This window comes from Coptis chinensis, chromosome 4, assembly GCF_015680905.1.
Source record: "Coptis chinensis isolate HL-2020 chromosome 4, ASM1568090v1, whole genome shotgun sequence".
Lineage (NCBI taxonomy): Eukaryota > Viridiplantae > Streptophyta > Magnoliopsida > Ranunculales > Ranunculaceae > Coptis > Coptis chinensis.
Genome location: NC_141459.1, coordinates 80,974,536 through 80,993,187, shown reverse-complemented (window position 1 = coordinate 80,993,187; position 18,652 = coordinate 80,974,536). Strand labels below are relative to the sequence as shown.

General features: G+C 35.7%; 2 protein-coding genes across 2 annotated transcripts in view; both read right to left on the bottom strand.

Annotated features, from left to right (window-relative positions):
- The window catches only part of LOC147505072 (uncharacterized), a 44,505-nt gene extending 40,745 nt beyond the window's left edge, over positions 1-3,760 (bottom strand). The window contains exon 1 of the mRNA XM_086605460.1: positions 3,503-3,760. Within this exon, the coding sequence (XP_086461586.1) occupies positions 3,503-3,760 (258 nt within the window). The remainder of the gene's footprint in view (positions 1-3,502) is intronic.
- Positions 3,761-6,292: 2,532 nt separating this feature from the next.
- On the bottom strand, positions 6,293-7,592 carry LOC147505071 (uncharacterized). Its single transcript, XM_086605459.1, has 3 exons — positions 7,392-7,592; positions 6,760-7,189; positions 6,293-6,714 (listed from the first exon to the last, which is right to left on the bottom strand). The coding sequence occupies exons 1-3, from the start codon at positions 7,590-7,592 to the stop codon at positions 6,293-6,295; spliced, it is 1,053 nt and encodes a 350-aa protein (XP_086461585.1).
- Positions 7,593-18,652: the final 11,060 nt, after the last annotated feature.

Sequence of the window (18,652 nt, the reverse complement as noted above, 5' to 3'; positions counted from 1 at the left end):
AGTAACACTAGACAGGTTAGCACAAGTTGACAACACACGGCGGCGGGCTTGGCAAGTTATCATGGCATGGCAGGATGCGAAGGAACCTCCTCTCTTTGGAGAGGGAAATGAGGAAAATGCTTAAACGGGAGTTAAGGTTAGTTTTTATTTCAGTTAGTGTCTGCTTATGTCCCAAGCAATTTATTTCTCATTAACCCCATTACGGGTGGAACTCTTAAAGAGTTGCGTCAGTTTTTCTTTTCTATATTAGTATGTTTAACCTTGTTTTGCAGATGGTCTAGAATTTCACACGTTTCAATGGTATTTCTCTAACCTATTTATTTAAATACTTTGAGGACAAAGCATGCTTCTTGTTTGGGGGGGGCATAGAAGTGTAATTAAGGCATCTGTTAGGATATAGTTATGTATAATATGCACTTGTTTTCTAGTTAAAAATTCAAAAAAAAAAAAAAAAATATATATATATATATATATATATATATATATATATATATATATATATATATAATAAAATATATAAATAAAAGTTTAAGTTATACACTTAGGAATATTGGTATTGTTTCCTTCTCTAGGCCTTTGATAATCTACAAATCTCACGTAGCTTTTGCATTAGAATAGTTTTTAGAAACTTAGGCTAATATGTAGGTAATAATCCTTACATCTGTCTATAAATATGTTACATGAGTATCTATGATTGTTGGCAGTAAGTTTCTGAAATCTAGGCTAGAGTACTACTTATTCTACAAATCCTGTGAAAATATAGCCTAAAGCCTTATATGAGTGAACATTTGAGAAATGACACAAGGGAGAAGTAAAATCCAAATAGAGAAATCACACGTCCACTTACTTGATTACTATACCATATCCTAAGCGAGAATTTAGGCCCTTTTTGGATCGATATAGCCAGAAATTCAAACCTATGAATTATTTTCCGCTAGTCGCCCCTCTGAGCCTTTATTTAGCCTTTCATAAACCACAAATCCTTTACCCTGTTACAAAACAAAACAAAATAAAAAAAAAAAAAATAAAAATCAACCTACCTAATTCTTTGAATAAGTCTGAGAATAGAGATGAAGAATAGAAAAGAGAAGGACTTTTGAAATCAAGAATTTGTAAGTCGCTTCAGATGAGAAAAGTAAGTTTCCATCCAAATAAAAAAATAAAAATAAAATAAAATAAAGAGTTAGAACTCCAAAAATAGAATCAAAGAGTCAAAGGCCAAAGAAAAAAAAATATGGCTAAGGATGGAAACAAAGTGTAGAAGCAAAAGAAAAAAGCAATGGTTTCTCTAGTTGCATAATATGAAGCCTCTAGTATCTCAAACTTGTCCTTTTTGAATATCCATTTCCTTCCTTCTTAAACCATCTCCTAATCCCTGCAACACCTAATAAAGACCTCTAGCTCAATTAGGAATAGGTTAGTGTGATAGTAAGTGGCAGATGTGTTTGATCGACTCCGACTTCCTTATGTGTCATTGAGTTTGTAAGGTAAAGTGTGCCCACTGCACACTGGAGTAGCGAAACTTGAGCAGAAAAATCAGAGTGGTTTTTGTCCTGACATTTATGTGAGGACCTACTTAAGGACGTTATTCCGAGTTTTCATAAACGGACCTGCTAGTACATCTCATAGTATTACTCATTGTATATATGTTTATTCATAGATGATTGATTATTATGCATATATTAGCTTAGGTTTCGACTTGATTATTCTGTATTCATTGATAGTGAGATATATAGATAATTGAGACATAGATAAGGAAACAATAGTTTTATTTCTGAGTCGTTGTAGTATAGATGAAGTTTGTGAGTACCTTCACTGGAAAACTCTCATGAGACTATAACTCGTCCATCAGGGAATTCCTAGTGGTTTAAGGCCTTGTTGCATATGGTCAATGCAATCGCACTCGGAGAAACGAGATTAGTTAGAACTCCATTTTTGGTCACTTATGCTAATTTCTCATATTTGCTTGAGGACAAGCAAAATGCTGTTTGGGGATGGTTTGATAAGAGCCCAAAACTGTAGTTTTAACCCCTTAACAATAATACTTTTATACCAATTATGCGAGTAATAAATAAGAGTTAATGCTAATTACATGTTTTTATGTATTTCAGGCATAGAAGTCAATTATGTGTAAAAATGTGCCACTTTGGCGATATAAAGGAGCAAGGGTTGGTTGCTAAGAAGTTCTGTGATTAAAGGCCAAGATTCAAGGAGAAAAAGCCTTTGTAAAGCCTAGTCAGAAGCTGAAAATTCAAAGTCAACGCGGGCAGAAACAGCACATAAAAGTCAGCAGAACTCTGAAGACCGTATCTTTGGACTCATGCCTTGGAATTAGGCATACCTTATGTCAAAACGACCAGCTCGGAAAGAGCTTTCCAATGGTCCAAACCTTGACCCAATCAGAGGAGCAAAAGTGGACAAAAAGCCTATTGAAGTCAAACCTAACTGAAAAAGGCCCTGTGGACTGAAGAAATTGGGCTTTGAGCTCGATTTTCCGACCCAAAAATGGACCCTCAGCCCATGCACGAAAATATGGATCTGGTCTCCTCTATTTCCACACACAAGACTTAGCTCTTAAATATCAATTAGGTTAGGATAGAAAGTAGCCATTAAAGCTTAGTTATATCTAGTTTTTCAATTAATTAATTAGTTGTTATTCTTGTTTTAATTTCAGTATTGAATGATTGTTATTTAGTTGTTAGATCAATAAAATATTTAGTTCTTGATAATCTAATTTCGTTTTCCATTAATTATTAGTTTCAATTCTTATATTTACTTATTTGCCATTATTAGTTTAAATCAATTATTGCATGAGTAGTTTCCATTTGAGTTTAAATAAGCAAAGTTCCAATCTTTTTATGATGTCTAGTTTTAATTCATATGGAAATGATAGTTTGATGAATCAAGGCTAAACCTCCATTAGAGGGGTTTGATGAAACCTTGATAAAAACTTGATTGTGTAGTGTAGAATCGTTGTAAGAGCCTATTCCACTCTAGAAGGTCGTTGATTCGCCATGAGAATGGGTTGGACTTCCTCACATGCTAGTTATGAATTGGTAGAAATGTCATGTATAATTAGGGATTAGAACGACCAATTCTTACCGTAAGAATATAAGAATTTGATTACAACAATCTATGCTAGTTTATTAAGTTGGATTCAAGGTGGATTCAATTCCCCCCTAATTCTTATTCTAGATTCAAACTTTAGTATTCCGTAGCATTTCGTAGTTGAATCATTATAATCCCATTATCTTGTTAGTATAAATTGCATCGTAGAGTAATTTGTAAAACTCTCATTGACTTTGGTAGGATTGATAGTCGTAGAAAACTTGAATGCTAAAGAACTAGGAGTGGAACGAATCTTCTATTCCAACTCTACTTCAATAGTATCGAGAGTAGAAATCTTTGATAAATAGTATACGATAAAGTTTTAGTTTTACTTGCGTTGAATTTCATCGTTTATTCGTAAGTAGAGATATATTTAATTTTATCGGTTTATCACATACCTATCATTCAGGGATTTCCAAAGACTTGTTGGGTCTTCCTCTGTTAGGTACTCATTTTTTAAGTCGTCATAAATATGGTGACATAGGAATATGAGAGCTGTGGCCTTTTCCTTTGGGGTCATTTTGTTTCCTTCTTTAATAGTATCACCAAGTTTTTTAGATTGTAAATGGATCTTGGCATCCAGCTGCCATGATAAATAATTGTCGCCTCTAATTGAAATAGCTTGAAAATCGAGTTTAGTAAGGTTTGACATCTTTCAAGTAACTGTAACAAATTAAACATACATGTATTAAAAAAAAAATGATGGCATCAAATATTCACGTTCATGATTTTAGAACTTCAAGTTCTTGAAAACAAAATAGCTATAAAAACAAATTGGGCCTACATAAATGACCACTGTAATGGGCCAAAACCGGACCAGTCCTTATGGGTTGGACTCGACCAAGTTGATATAGACAACCGGACACGGTCCTTAAGTGTCAAAATGGCTCGGTCCAAACCGGGTCGGACCCAAGTCAATTTATAAGAAGTTAGGTCCGAAACAAACAAATGCTAAAAGCCCAGAACATTAACATTAAGTTTTGAAGCCCAGGTAAAACATAGACTTAAAGCCCAAGGAGATCTTTAATGAGTGATTATGTCCTGATGACATCATCGTCTTCTACCTCTCATCTTAGGGCACGAAACAAAACTATCAAAGGGTTAGATCAATTAAACAAAAATAGCCCAATCTTTGGTTTCATCATAAAATTAAACAAACCAACCCATCCAATATAAGTGGTCAGGCCTAGTTCATCGAATTCGACGGCCTATACAAGTACCTATAACGGCATCAAACACCACCAATTCCAATGGTCGAAACAATACTGATTCTGGCACCAAAACGCAATACATACCGCTTAAAATCAGGTAAAACGATTTCGCCATAGCCAAACAATCATAAAATAGTAATCTTTCTTACGGCATATCAACTTGTTTTCTTAAATGATATAACTAAAATAACCAGCGCATCAGCATGCGTGAGTTTCTGTATTGAGCTTTTTATTTTGTAGTGTGCAGTGTACACTACTAATTCTATGATTACTCATTCAAAATTAAAAGAGAAATTGTAGTACACTAATATCTCTTAATAACATACCTATGTTATTCTACTGTAAAGTTAAATTCGACAGTCACGAATTTAATATGGTATCAACAATATCGAATACGATTTAATCACAAGTTAAACACATACCTTTAATCCAAAGCTAGAGACTATCGTGCTGATAACGTGTTAGAATTAAACCGACTTAGAGAGAACACCACACTAACTTGACATGTATTTGATATGTATTAAATCATTGAGAGAATGAAATAGAGAGAATTCTTATTCATTGAGGTAAGTATGAATGGGAGGAGGTTACCTTTATATACAACTAGGTAACCTCCTTTCCAAGATAAAAGATTATCAGGATAAACACCAAGATAAAGGATTACACCAAGATAAAGGATTACCAGGATAAACACCAAGACAAAGGATTACTAGGATAAATACATATAAGGAGGTGTCCCATATGGGCTCAATGGTGGGCATCCATATAGGCCCACGAATTTCATAACAGTTTGCAAGTTTTGCTTGTTTTTTTAAAAAAATTTAAGTCCACAAAAAGGCCCAAAAAAGAGAAGCCCACGAATCTATATATTGAAAATGTTTCGCTTCACCGAGGAAAAACAATTAAAACCGTAAAAAATGAAAAACCACCAAATTAAAGAAAACTCTTAGGCCAGCTAGCACTCCACCACTCAATCTTGTAGTTTTTTTACTTTATTTTGTTTTAGGTTGTTATATCACTTATATGTGACATATGTATTATAGGTTAATTAAGGCAATTAATTCCGATTAATTCGATTAATTGTTATAAGCTCTTGGAGCGACTTGCTCCCAATTAGCACTTAAACTGCACAGGTTCGACCCTATTACACAACAAAAATAAGATAGTCAACACGAAATTTATGAAATTTCCTATAAGCTCTGTTTGGTTCACTGTAATAGGATGCATTTGCACCCATTTCCCACTAACTAGCCATTTATTGGTGTTTGGTCCACTAATGCAAAGTGACAGTTATGCAAATAAGTTGCAATCATGTGCACCGTATAAATAGGTCAGGAGACAACTTGTTGCAACCAAAAAAACAGAGTAACTATTTGCAATTTCTCTCTCTCTCTTTCGTAACTTTTTTTTGGTAACTTCCTCCTCTTTTGTAGCTGCCACCAGCAAGGAAAATAAAAGTTTAGTTTTTCATCTCAATTTCTCCTCTCCATGAAGAATAAACCATCTCAAATTAACTAATTTCGTTGAATCTCAATCTCCTCTTTATGAAGATTTAAACCAACTTAAATCAACTAATTTTGTTGAATCTCTGTCGAAATTAGATAAAAATTGAATGAAAAATTGAGGAAAAAAAAGATTTTATGTAGGTTTATGGATGAGATCTGAAAATAAACTGTTTCATATTTAAAGACTTATTTTAATCTTAAAGTGTGTATTTAGAATTTGGAATTATGGGGAGGAGAAAATAATCTGGTTATTTAGTTATGTGTTTGTGAAGAAGATGAAAAAAATGTAGGGTGCTTTTGCATTACTCTAACCAAACAGGTGAAGTGAATTGCCATTGCAATTCCTTGTCGTGCATTACGATGTAATTGCACCCATTTGCTATTTGCACTTGCTTGCATCGAACCAAACAGAGCATATAGTACGCTGAATCAACACGTAAAATAACCTGAATACCCTTTAGTGAAATTCTAAGTCATTACATTATCATATATATGCCTAGCACAACTTCTATGATCAACAAAAGGAAACAAATCTGTTATGTTTTGCACTAGGCCTTTTTGCTGATAAGAAATTATGGTTAGTCTAATTCCATCACCCAAGTCCAAGTCATCAATCAAGTGCTGTAAATACCACCTCCAGCTATCCTTGTTCTCATTCTTAACTACTGCCCAAGCAATATGGAACATTTGATTATTCCCATCTCTCCCAGTTGCTGCTAAAATTTCTCCCTTACAAAAACTCTTCAAGAAAGTCCCATCAACACCAATAACAGGTCTACATGCTTCCTTCCACCTTCTCTTTAAAGCATCAAAACAAACATACATTCTTATAAACTTACCTTGTCCAGTTTCATCAGGGTTATCCTTAACTTGAATCTTCACAGTACTTCCTAGGTTGCTTCATAAAATTTCATGTGAATAGCTCCATAATTTACCATAGTGCTCAACTAAAGATGACTCAACCTCAACCATGGCCAACTTCTTGGCCCTATAACACTGCATTTTACTCACAAGGATTTTATACTTCTCTATGGCATCATCTTTGAAGTCTTTCAACTTCCAGCATAGGTTAGCAACAATCCTTTTAACATACTTCTTATATAACCAATGGTAGGTTGCAATCATTATCTTAAAGTTCTTCACACATTTGTGTTCATTGTGCAAGCTTTTAATCTGAAAACTTTTCTCAAATTGCATGTAACTAGCCCATAATCTCCAAGGGCAATTATGGGCACACTGAACAAGCAAACATTGAGTACCACTTTTGGTAAACCTAAGAGGAACAAGGTTTGCCACTGCATAATCAATCAAATATTCCTTCAATTGCTCTGGACTAGAAAATCTCATTCCATGCACTGGTTGCATCTATATTAAGTCATTATTTCTGCTAAAAACAAGAAACCTTGATGGTTTCCTTTGAAACTGGCCATCTGAATTCTTTGAAGGACTATCATATTCTTTAGAATTAATACCATCATCAACTACTACATCATCATAGGCATTTCCTACTTCTGGTACGTTCTTTTTAGGTTTTTCACTAGACTTCTTACATTTTTTTTTCTAGTACAGATTTCCTATATTGAATGAGTTCCTCATCAGCATCACTGGTATTTCCAAGGCTATCAGGCTCTGACTCACTCTCCGAGTAATAATCAGAGAGATCCTCACTATATATCATCATCACTTCACTCTCAGCCACAACATTTTCCACAGTTGCAAATTCAACATAAACTGCAATTACACCATGTTGTCTGATATCCTTAACCATTAAATTTGTTTCAACATCACTACAAATTAATCTAATCCCATGCTCTAAGGACTTGAAAGGTACACAACAGTACAATTTAATCAGTGACTTGTATCCTAACTCACCGACTATGCCCTTAAGCTTAAAAAGGGATAGCTTGTCAACCTCTAATTCAGTGTAAAACTCAACCTTTCAATTTTCATAACACAATTTGGGAGCATTATGAAAAACACCCCCATGGTGTAATTCTAGAGTATACGTATCATGAACCACTACAAAACATGATTTAAGTCATGTTTTACAAACAACTCTAAGAATGCATCAATTCAACCAATATAATAAGCAACAAGGAAAGCATCAAACAATAGAATAAGCAACAATGAAAAGTGCTAAAGTAAATAAAAAAACAAAATTGTTACTTTAATAGTACTTAGTTTGAGTACTCTACTTAGTTTAATAGGAAAAGTGCTAAAGTAAAGTAATGATGAAAACAATTCTCGAAACCGACAACAAATCAACCCATTTTCAAAATTAAAGATAACTTGCTTTGAGGTGATAGAGTTTAAAGAACTTACTTTGAGGTGATAAAGTTTAAAGAACTTAGGTTCTACTCCACAATGGAATTTAGAGCTCCAATACCATTTTTTCTCTCAAACTAGATTTGGGGATTTAGGGATTTAAGGCTAGTGGTGGGTGGAAACAAAAAAAATTGGAAGAGTCAAATTGGAACTAAAAAGAGTACTTACTCAACTAAAAACGAGGGAAGAAATATTGGGTGTTAGTTGGTCACGGGAGAAACATGCGTGAAATGATTTCATATTTCGGCATCTTCTAGTTAGCTTGAATGCAAAATTTTAACATTTGTCCACCTCGGAAGTTTTTCATACGTCCACGTGGGCAGAAAATAGATTGGGGAAGGATTTAACGGTCTACTATACATACCGTTCAAATAATTTGACTGCATTCATATCTAGATACCCTTTCGAAACTTACTTGTATTTTTTGGCACAAATGAAAGTACGCTTCATTTTGAAATAATAGCCAAAGTGGGTAACGTACTCTCCCCGAAAATTCAATTGGGGTAACGTACTTTTTTTCTCGTCAATTGGGGTAACAAACTTAGTAAATTGGTCAATCGGGGTAATCTGTTAACTTGCCGTTCGAAATCAGCTTATGTGGCAACCATTTTCACATGTGTAATATATTTTTTGCAAAAAAATGAACAAAAAACATTATTTACATCTCATTTTTAGGCTTGCACATATCCAACAAAAGACTTCACCTTTATTCTGAAAAAACCTCATTCTTTCTGGAGTTGGTTTTAATGGTTTTTTCTCTTTTTGTGTTTTTTTTCTCTACTTCGTGATTGATGATCAGTAATTCATCACATAATATATAACCCATCTCTCTTGAAACTTACAATGATTCAAGCATAATGCATATAGTATATAAGTGGTACGTGGACGGTGATAAGACTTCCTTATGTTTATGTATGAACATCGTTCTAATCCGATGCAATTAAAAAAATCGGGGGATTCTAGGGGTTAAATGCTTGTTGGTGATGGTATAATTAATGACTAGCTAAGGGTGTGTATAGGACTGTTATAAGTGTTAAAGTAGATAATTTGTTGATTTGGTGTTGATTGGTGCCGGGACTGGGCGGAATTCATGTGGTTGATATGTTAATATGTCTACGATTATAAGTAGACAATAAGGGTTTTTATGTTTAATTGCTATGGTGAAATTAAGGGTCTCGTCAAACCATTATTTTCTTCTTGTTTACTACTGGTAGAAATTAGGTGTTGGGGAAGAAGATAAGTTGGCTCACTAAAGTTATTTCAGTTTTATGCCTTTTGGAATCGGCAAATACACGAATCGGGCCACAAATTAGCGAACATACCACAATAAGGCGTTGAAAATGTTGACCCATGTTTTATTTCAAAACAGGACGTCGGACCCACTTGATGATGTAAGCCAGAAAATGTGAACTTCCTACCATGCCCTTCTTCCACCTTCCGGTTAATACCGTTTTACCCTTTCTCAAATGCAAATTACTTTCTTGACCATTTGTACTTCTTCCGACTCGACGATAACCTATCTTCTTCTCTCTCAACTATTTTTATGTACTTTTTAACAGAAAGAAAACTTCATCTTCTTCTCCCTCTTCCACATGCTCCAACTAATCTAAGAATATAATGGAGCACTTTCGAATCGAATAAATTTGTAAGATTCATTGAAGTTGCGACAAGAAAACTGAACTTCTCTGTCTGTCTAACCCTCCTCTACTGGTCTGTTTCCCCAATTGATTGGATTTTAGATTTTTTTTTTTTTCCATTTTTAAAGAATTTTCTTTTGTTTATATTTAGGAAGTTATTTTGTGAGCCACAAAAAGGGGAGAGGGATCTGCAACGTTGGATTAATTGTCTCAAACCATGAAAGCTTTTGAATCAGTAGAAAGAACTATTAATCAACAGGTTTGTCATTTTGGTTTGATATAGGTTATGTTAACTTATTTTAATTTGCTTTGCGTTTAATATTGAAGTTTTGTTTTGAATGCTGCATTTCGTTTTATTTGTATAGGTGTTGAAGACGATTTAATGAATCCATCTAGCTAGAACTAGAATTGATTTTTATTGGTGTTTAATTTCTTTAAGATAATAAGCTAAGGTACACTTCCCATAATCCCATCTCTGGAATTTCAGTCCTCTCTCTACATATTAGAGGTGCCAATGGTATAATTTTTTTAAGAACTACAAATTTTGCATCAATGCCTATCTAAATCATGAGTGAACAGGGCACTGCACAATTAATTAGTGTTAATCATCCACTATATATCTTATTAATCCTTTATGTCTACACATCATTGAATCAACGACAAAGCTCACATATTTTCATGGGTATGAAATTCTTTTATTTAAAACTATTTTCTTTTCTCTTGTTGTATAACTTTCATATGGTCTTGTGCAACAAAGAATTGTATCCATGTTTCAATGGAAGTAGTTTAGATATAAAGGATGTAAATGAAGTCTGCAATTCTATGTTTCTAACATTTTAGTTTAATTTTAGAAGATGTACCTTGTGGCTGCTGCAAGGTTATCTGACGGGCCTGATTTCAGGCTTTTCATAAGCTATAATGCTTTCATTTAGTTGTGTGTCTGTGTGTGAGTGTGCATGCTTGTCTGTGGATGTAGGTGTGGGTGTGTTTCTCGATATGGGTGTTGGAGTGTAGACATGCAAACATAAGGGGTCATAAGTGAAATGTTTGGTCCTTAGAACCTTTTTACTCGCTTGCCATAGATCCTAAACGTTGGTTGTTTGGTCCTCAGTAATGCTACAACATATCATGTATTGATTATTTGAAATTGAAGGTTTATTCTTCTAATTGTTTTAACATTTAACTTATTCAAATGGGAACTTTTAAGTGTGGCTAAACTTTACATGAATATATTCTTTACATGTGTTGCACTATTAAAGCTTGTTACATATGTTTCTTATTCTTGGAATGTTATCTAGACTACTTAGTATTTGATGTACTGCCACTTGAATGGCAATATCAGTACATAGTGTGTATAGGTTGTAATTCTTTCATGATGTTTCTGAGCTCCACCTAGAAGAGGAAGATTGTTTGATTACTCAGGGTTAATATAATTTATTATTCTAAAGTAGTTTGATTTTGGATCAGATTCTATAGTAGCTAATTTGTACATAGGTTTTTACACATGTGAGGCAATGCATGTAGACAAACCTTAGGACAAGAAAGGTGCGCCGAGTTTTCTTGCTTACTGTGGTATTCTTCAATTTTAATGGTCGTTCTTTAATTTACTTGTCTCTTTTTTTATTACTGATTCTTGATGGTTTGGGTACATTCCTTTGTAATTTTTTTTACTTTAGATCATCTCTAGTTACCTTTTGAAAACTCTGCCATATGCTTCATGTTTATTATGTGACAACTGGAAGTCATCTCTTTTAGAAACCTGCAGGCAATCAAGGGATAACTTGTGCCTACAACATCTATTTCAAGAGGTAAATATATACTAGTAGCACTTGCAACAATATTTCGTTCTACAAGTGAGTTTTTTTTTTTTTTTTTTATGGTGGTTAATTTAGTTTGGTGCTCATTTTTAGTGAAGATGCATGGTAGCATAAGGCAAAGCAACACTTTATGATTTTTTGTCTTCCTATTTCAGATGGTTTGTAATACAATCTGTTTTGACAGAGTGAGTTACACAAGTGGTTATCTAGATGAATCTAAGCTAGGGAAGGTCTCATATTTATCGTTGTTCTTATTGTTTATAGAATGAGAGTGCTTTGTTAGTGTTATTATATATTCAAAGTTTTCCAGGAATTCGAGAGGGCTTTGGATGGGGAATAAGAAACATCTTGAAGAAGGTTGAAATGTTTGTATCGTTTTATTTCGTTTCAACTTCTTAGATGTTATATCTATAAATTCAAGAGCGAACCATTCTTTATATGTATAAGCTTTCTCTTAAACGGACATGTTCGTGGGGCAGCTTACATAGTGTCTTGAACAGTTTATATATAGTGTCTTGAACAACTTTTTAATTTATGCTTATTAACTTGTTCGTAGGCAGCTTATATATAAGCTATATAAGCTGTGCAAGACACTATATATATAACTTGTTCCAATACACTATATAAGCTGCTCAAGACACTATATAACATGTCCGTAAACGGACAGTCCGTTTAAGAGAAAACCTGAGTATATGTCTTCCAAATGTTATTTCTCATATTATCAGGGCAGTAAGTATCTTATAAACTCTTGCACTCATGCACATGCCTTCTCTTAGACGAACATGTCCACTGATGAACATGTTCCTGGAAAGCTTATATAGTGTCTTGGAACGCTTATACAGTGTCGTCCAAAACTTTTTAATTTATGGCTTATTAACTTGTTTAACGGACGACACCATATAAGCTTTCGATGACACTATATAAGCTTTCGAAGAACATGTCCGTCAATGGATATATCCATTTAAGAGAATTCCTCCTGCACTCATGTATGGACCTTGTATTGTTTTTTAGTAGTGTTGTGTTTTCATGTATAAGAAGTTTATATTGACTTGGTCCTTCCCCAGAAGAGAGAAGAAAGAAGTGGTTGTCTCCACATGATTGGCTAGTCCCCTGACCATGAATTTGGATGGTATTTTTTTACTTTATAAAATTGAATATTGTGTCATTGTGTTTGCTATCAGTGGATCCATAAGCTCAAAATGGAAAGGGCGCTCACTAGTTAAGAGGTTGATGGTCCGAATCCATTTGGCTTAGATTTCATAAGCAATGATGCTTATAATCTCATATGCAATGATGTTGCAATGGATGAAACTACCGCCCACATTTTATTGTAGAATCATAAAACGACAGTAGAACTGTATATCAATAATTAATGGTCGAAAAGTTTATATAATGTCACACTGTAGATATTGCATGTAGATAATAATATTACATTGACAAGACAGTATAGAAACCTATTATGACACTATATAAAGGCTATTTCAGTAATGAACGCACTACCAAGTAATGGACTTTGTTGGACTTGTATTATGTAGCCTTCTTCACCCATAGATTCCACTATTTCTATCTAATTTTGTTATCCATTTCATGAATGGTGAAATCCATTATTAAGTACAAATTTCAGTCACGTACTGAGGAGATTTAACGTAGTTTCCAGTACAAATGTCAGGCACGTACTGGAGGAGATTCTACAAGGATGGTTTCTAGCACCCTTGAAAGATCAATACTCTCTGGGAACATCACAACCAACTAGTTTAGTGTCATTTTAGTCAACTCATTTGCAACCAAAATAATACCGGCAACACTACAAGAAAACATGTTTTACGTCACGAACCAAAACCGTAGGAAAAACTTTTTCCCCCACAAACTTGGACCGTCGCACGACCGTGGCTTTTTGTGCGTGGTAATGGTCCGTCCATAGTCATGACCGTCGGCAAAAGTTCATTTTTCCTACGATTTTGGGCCGTGGGAAAGTCAGTTTTTCCTACAATTTTGGTCCGTGGGATCTGCAATTTTTTGCTACGGCTATAGACTGTGGCAGAGTTTAGCAATTTATATATATATATATTAATTCTTGGGTATTTTCATTTGCAATCAATAGAGACCTACCAATCACCTAGCAAAGCTTTCATAACCATCTTATACCTCAAAATCACAATTTCTATTCATCCTCATCATCCCGAAAGATATAAAAGGGAGCTTTATAAAGCAAATGCTTGAAATCAGTTAGTAATAAATCTTAGTTGCTTGACTACTATACAAACCAATTCTAAGAAGAAATAATATCTTGATTTGATTTTTGACAAATTTCTTTTGTTTCTCTTTCCCAGTTGATTGTGAAGAAAGCTGCTTCCTAATACCTTAGTCTCTGCTTAAGCATTAGGCCAAGCCACTATCCTCAAGACGAACCACTAGTTGGTTAACATACAAGATATGGATTGATTTTCTTTTGAATTAAGATGTATTCTTTAATTGGATTTGAATGTGTTAATGGAATTTGTGTTTATGACTGTTGTTTTGAAATGAAATGGATTATTCTTTATTCAGACCAGGCTTTCTCTTAAAGGGACTGTCCGTTAACGGACATGTTATATAGTGTCTTGAGAAGCTTATATAGTGTATATAAACTGCCTACGGACAAGTTAATAAGCGTAAATCAAAATGATGTTCAAGACATTATATAAGCTACCCCACGAACATGTTCGTTTAAGAGAAAGCCTGATATTCAGATAACTTATATTAGATGTATTCAGTAGTCTATGTTTGTTTAGAGTTAAAGTGCAGGCCGAATTAATTGTGGAATCTTATTGTTCTATTTTGTTGCATCCACATCCACAAGACAATATGAAAGCCTACTAAGACACCATATAAGGCTATGCCAATAACGAATGCAAAACCAACTAGTGGGCTTTGTTAAACTTGTCTCGTGTAGCCTCCTTTACCTATAGATTCCACTATTTCTATCATATTCTGTGTTTCGCTCCATTTCTAAAGGGTGGTCAATTATTTAGTTGACCTTTCAAGAAACGAAGGAAAACAAGTATGATAGAAGTTTTAGACTCCATGGATGAACAAGGCTACATGAGACCCCCAAACATGCAGTTGGTAAAACCTTTGGGTGATGATACCAGAGTTATGGGGCTCGAACCCTGTTTGCATCAAAGATTTACTGATCTCATTTAAAATTAGGTTTATAGAAAAAAAAAAAAAAAAAAAAAAAAAAAAAAAAAAAAAAAAAAAAAAAAAAAAAACCTACATGAGAGTATGAAACCCTACAACCAAAGTGAGGGCGCACTCGAGTTTAGTTTCGATACATGTTTCAACATAAAACTTTAAGGACTTGTGGCGCATCTTGTTACATGCTTGTCTTAATTATTTGTAAAACTTATTATCAATAAAATTTCCACTTGATTTTTTTAAAAAAAAAACTACATGAGAGTATGAGACCCTAGCTATGACCAAAGTGGGGGCGCACTCGAGTTTAGTTTCGATACATGTTTCAACATATATACACAGTTATGCAGGCTTTCTCTTAAATGGACATGTTCGTGGGACATTTTATATAGTGTCTTTGAAACAGTTTATATAGTACGTGTTGTTTCGACCCCCACCTACGTGGCAAACGTCCATTAGTAGGGGTCTCTATTTTATTCATTTAATCAACAGGGCTAAAGCCCAATTCGCAATATCATGGATCAATGTATAAGCCCATTAACTCATGTGTCTAAGGCTGAACCTTAGCCACATGACTTGCCACTAATGTACATTGATTTATGTCCAGATTCATTTCTTATCAAAGAGATAATTATCCATTGACCGTTGTATTCTATCCACAATTACTCAAGCAACAAGATTACTTGAGCTACAAGGACTCTCTACTCTACCTATATAAATACCACATTATTTTTCATAAGGAACTACGTGGAAACTTGATCCCTAGAGAATAGATCTTGGGGTCCGTAGGCAGCCATTATTTGGTTCAGTTTCATCTCCCCCAACATCAAAATCCTCTGTTTCTTAGTGTGTTCGTCACCATTGCTCTCGTTGTGTTGAAGCAGTTTATTGCCGAAACATAATTGGCGCCGTCTGTGGGGAATAGAGAATTCATTATCACGTGAAACAATCAAGATGGTAAGCACAAGAAGCAGACCAAATAGTCGACATATTCCTCCTGCTAATAATACTCGCAACCCTCGAAATTCAAATCGGCCAATGCAAGAACCATTGAACAATCAAGTTGATCCTAGTGGTAGGATCAATTCTCAACATCCGACTGTAGCAGCGCAACCGCCACCGCCTCCGCCATCGCAAAAGGCCGTACAACCGCCGGCACCAACCCTAACAGCCTTGCAACAAGAAAATCGTCAAGTCAGTAATCCTCCATGCGGTCCGCCGTCTGTCCATGTCAATCCTTCAGTTGACATGGATATGGACGTGGACATTACTCTCACGCCAACTAGCGGAAAAGGTGATAGTAACAGCCAATTCACCCCTAATACGGTTGAGCGGGAGTTACGACGAGTCAAAAATTTAAATAGGAACTTGAGAAGGAAGCTGGCAAAGAGGCAAAGGCCGGTGGACGATGTTGCAAATTCAACAACATCAAGGCGACCACGGCGGGCGAGCCATTCTAGTGTATGGGACCGTCTTGGACGATCCACTTCGTCGCCCTCGAACGTGCTATTTCTCGAGCACAATCAACCGGTCTGCGCTCTAGGAGTAATGACCCTATTACCCGTACTTATGGGGAGAAATCGGATTGGCGGGGATAACTACTACCCTAGACATGTCCGATCTCAAAGGGAAGATTTACCTCGAGAAGCAATTTCGGGGAAGACCACCATCCGAAATATGTCCGACACGACCGGGAAGGCGGGCATCCCGCATAAGAGCAACAAAACATGGAGAAGTGGTATAATTATTCCGACCACCCGGCCAAGGGTGACTACCGCCTAGACGACAGCTGGTTCACGAGGATAGACAAAGACAATCACCGTCGGAGCTAATCGTGCATACCGCCAAAGATCTCTAACTCCAATAAGAGATAATGGAAGGTATCCTTCTCCACATGGGCACGACCGGAAATCCAAATTGTTCGAGCCAATACTTTAACTCTAACGAACAACAAAATTGAAAGAGTTGATTGCAAAAGAACTTAACGATAGAGAGTCAAGGGATGTAAGAATGAAAAACTTGACAGTCAATGATGGCGTACTTGATAAGTTTTCGGTCGACATTCAAGAAGCTTACCACCATCCTGACTTCAAACAACCCGATTTTAAACTTTATGATGAGTCGGAAGGAGATCCTGGCTTGCATGTTCTATCGTTCAAAAATAAGTTGGTGTTATGGGGTGGAGATGATCCGCTCATATGTAAGCTTTTTCCATCGACTCTAAAGGATGAAGCATTACACTGGTTTAGTGAGTTGCCTTCAAGATCAATTCACCAATTCAATGAACTAGAAAATCAGTTTGTTAATCGTTTCCGACACAATTGCAAGACGCCAAAGGATGTCGACTCACTTCTGAACATCAAGCAACAACGTGGCGAAGTTACGTACTTTTGTTACTAGGTTCCGAAAGGCAGCAGCAGATGTTCCAGAAGTTTCTGATGGGATGCTTCTTTTTGCCTTTAAAGAAGCATTATATTATGAAAGAGACAGAAGTTCGAACTTCATTGTAAGGGATCTTTACCACTCTCTAATTAAAGATGTCCCTAAAACTCGATACGATCTGTATGTTAGGGCTGAACAACACATCCGTATCGAGGAGAACCTATCGGCGAAAGCAGCAAGGGACAAAGATATTCGGAGTAAAGATTTTTCTGAAAGCAAGAATTTTAAACCGAAGCAAGGACAGTCAGATCAACAACATAACGATGGAAAGAATGATAGTTAGAAGCAAGTCAATTTCAATCGTGATGGAAAAACTCTACCTGAGCTAAAACTGACCCCACTCAATGCCAAGTACTCTGTTATATATGAGAAGTTGAAAAGTGGGAATCTTCTTTCCCGCCTTTATCCACTTTGGAAGATACCAAAGCGACAAAGGACAAAGCCTTGTGGTGTAAATTCCATAATGACTATGGCCATGAGACAGAACTTTGTCGCTCTCTCCGGGGTCGGATTCAGAAATTAGTGGAGAAAGGATTTTTAAACGAATATCTTACGAAAAACTCTCAACAGTTCTTCGCAACTTATGAGCATGTCATTAATGTTTCCCATTCTCATGTTGAGTCTCTTTCCAAAAGTCAGAGTAAGAATCAAAAGCGTTTGAAAGTTAGTTATATTGGTGAGTTTAACCGTATCAACAAAGTCGATTTTGTCAAAGGAATCCGGACCAAACTTCAAGAAGAGCCCCCTCCGATTCACTGATGATGATCTCCTTGGTGTATATCACCCTCACTATGACGCAGTTATAATTTCTGTGTCTATAGGTGCGTCTCGTGTTCAATGGGTAATGATCGACACAGGGGCCACTTCCAGCGTCATTTTTAGTGGCTGTTATTCTCAGATGCAACTTATGATGATATGATCATCGCCGAAAACAATCCTATCATCGGTTTTGACGGGACAACGTCTTCAGCGGTTGGAAGAATTACCTTACCAATCAAATTAATAAACAAAGAAGTTGAACTCGATTTCTTATTGATGGACTGTCGTTCCCACTATAATGCAATTTTGGGCAGAGATTGGATACATTCCATGGGGGCTGTAGTCTCCACATTTCATCAGTGTGTCAAGTTCCCATTATCTGGGCATATTTGCAAGGTTCGTAGTGACCAGGTATCTGCCCATGCCTGTCATAACAAAGCAATGGATGACTATAAAAAATCTGAAGTTCGAGGTAATACGATCCTTGCAAGTGCCCCACCTAAGTTACGGTTGCTGCCGCGTGCCCTCCATCCATAATATTGAGGCTCATGTGCAAGGGCGCCCGGCGGTGGATCGACTTTTGGAAGTACAAGTAGGAGATTCAGCGAAGAAACCACTTTTATTTCCGTTGAACTTTCGAAATGAAAACAACAAGAGTTGGTTTCCCTTTACAA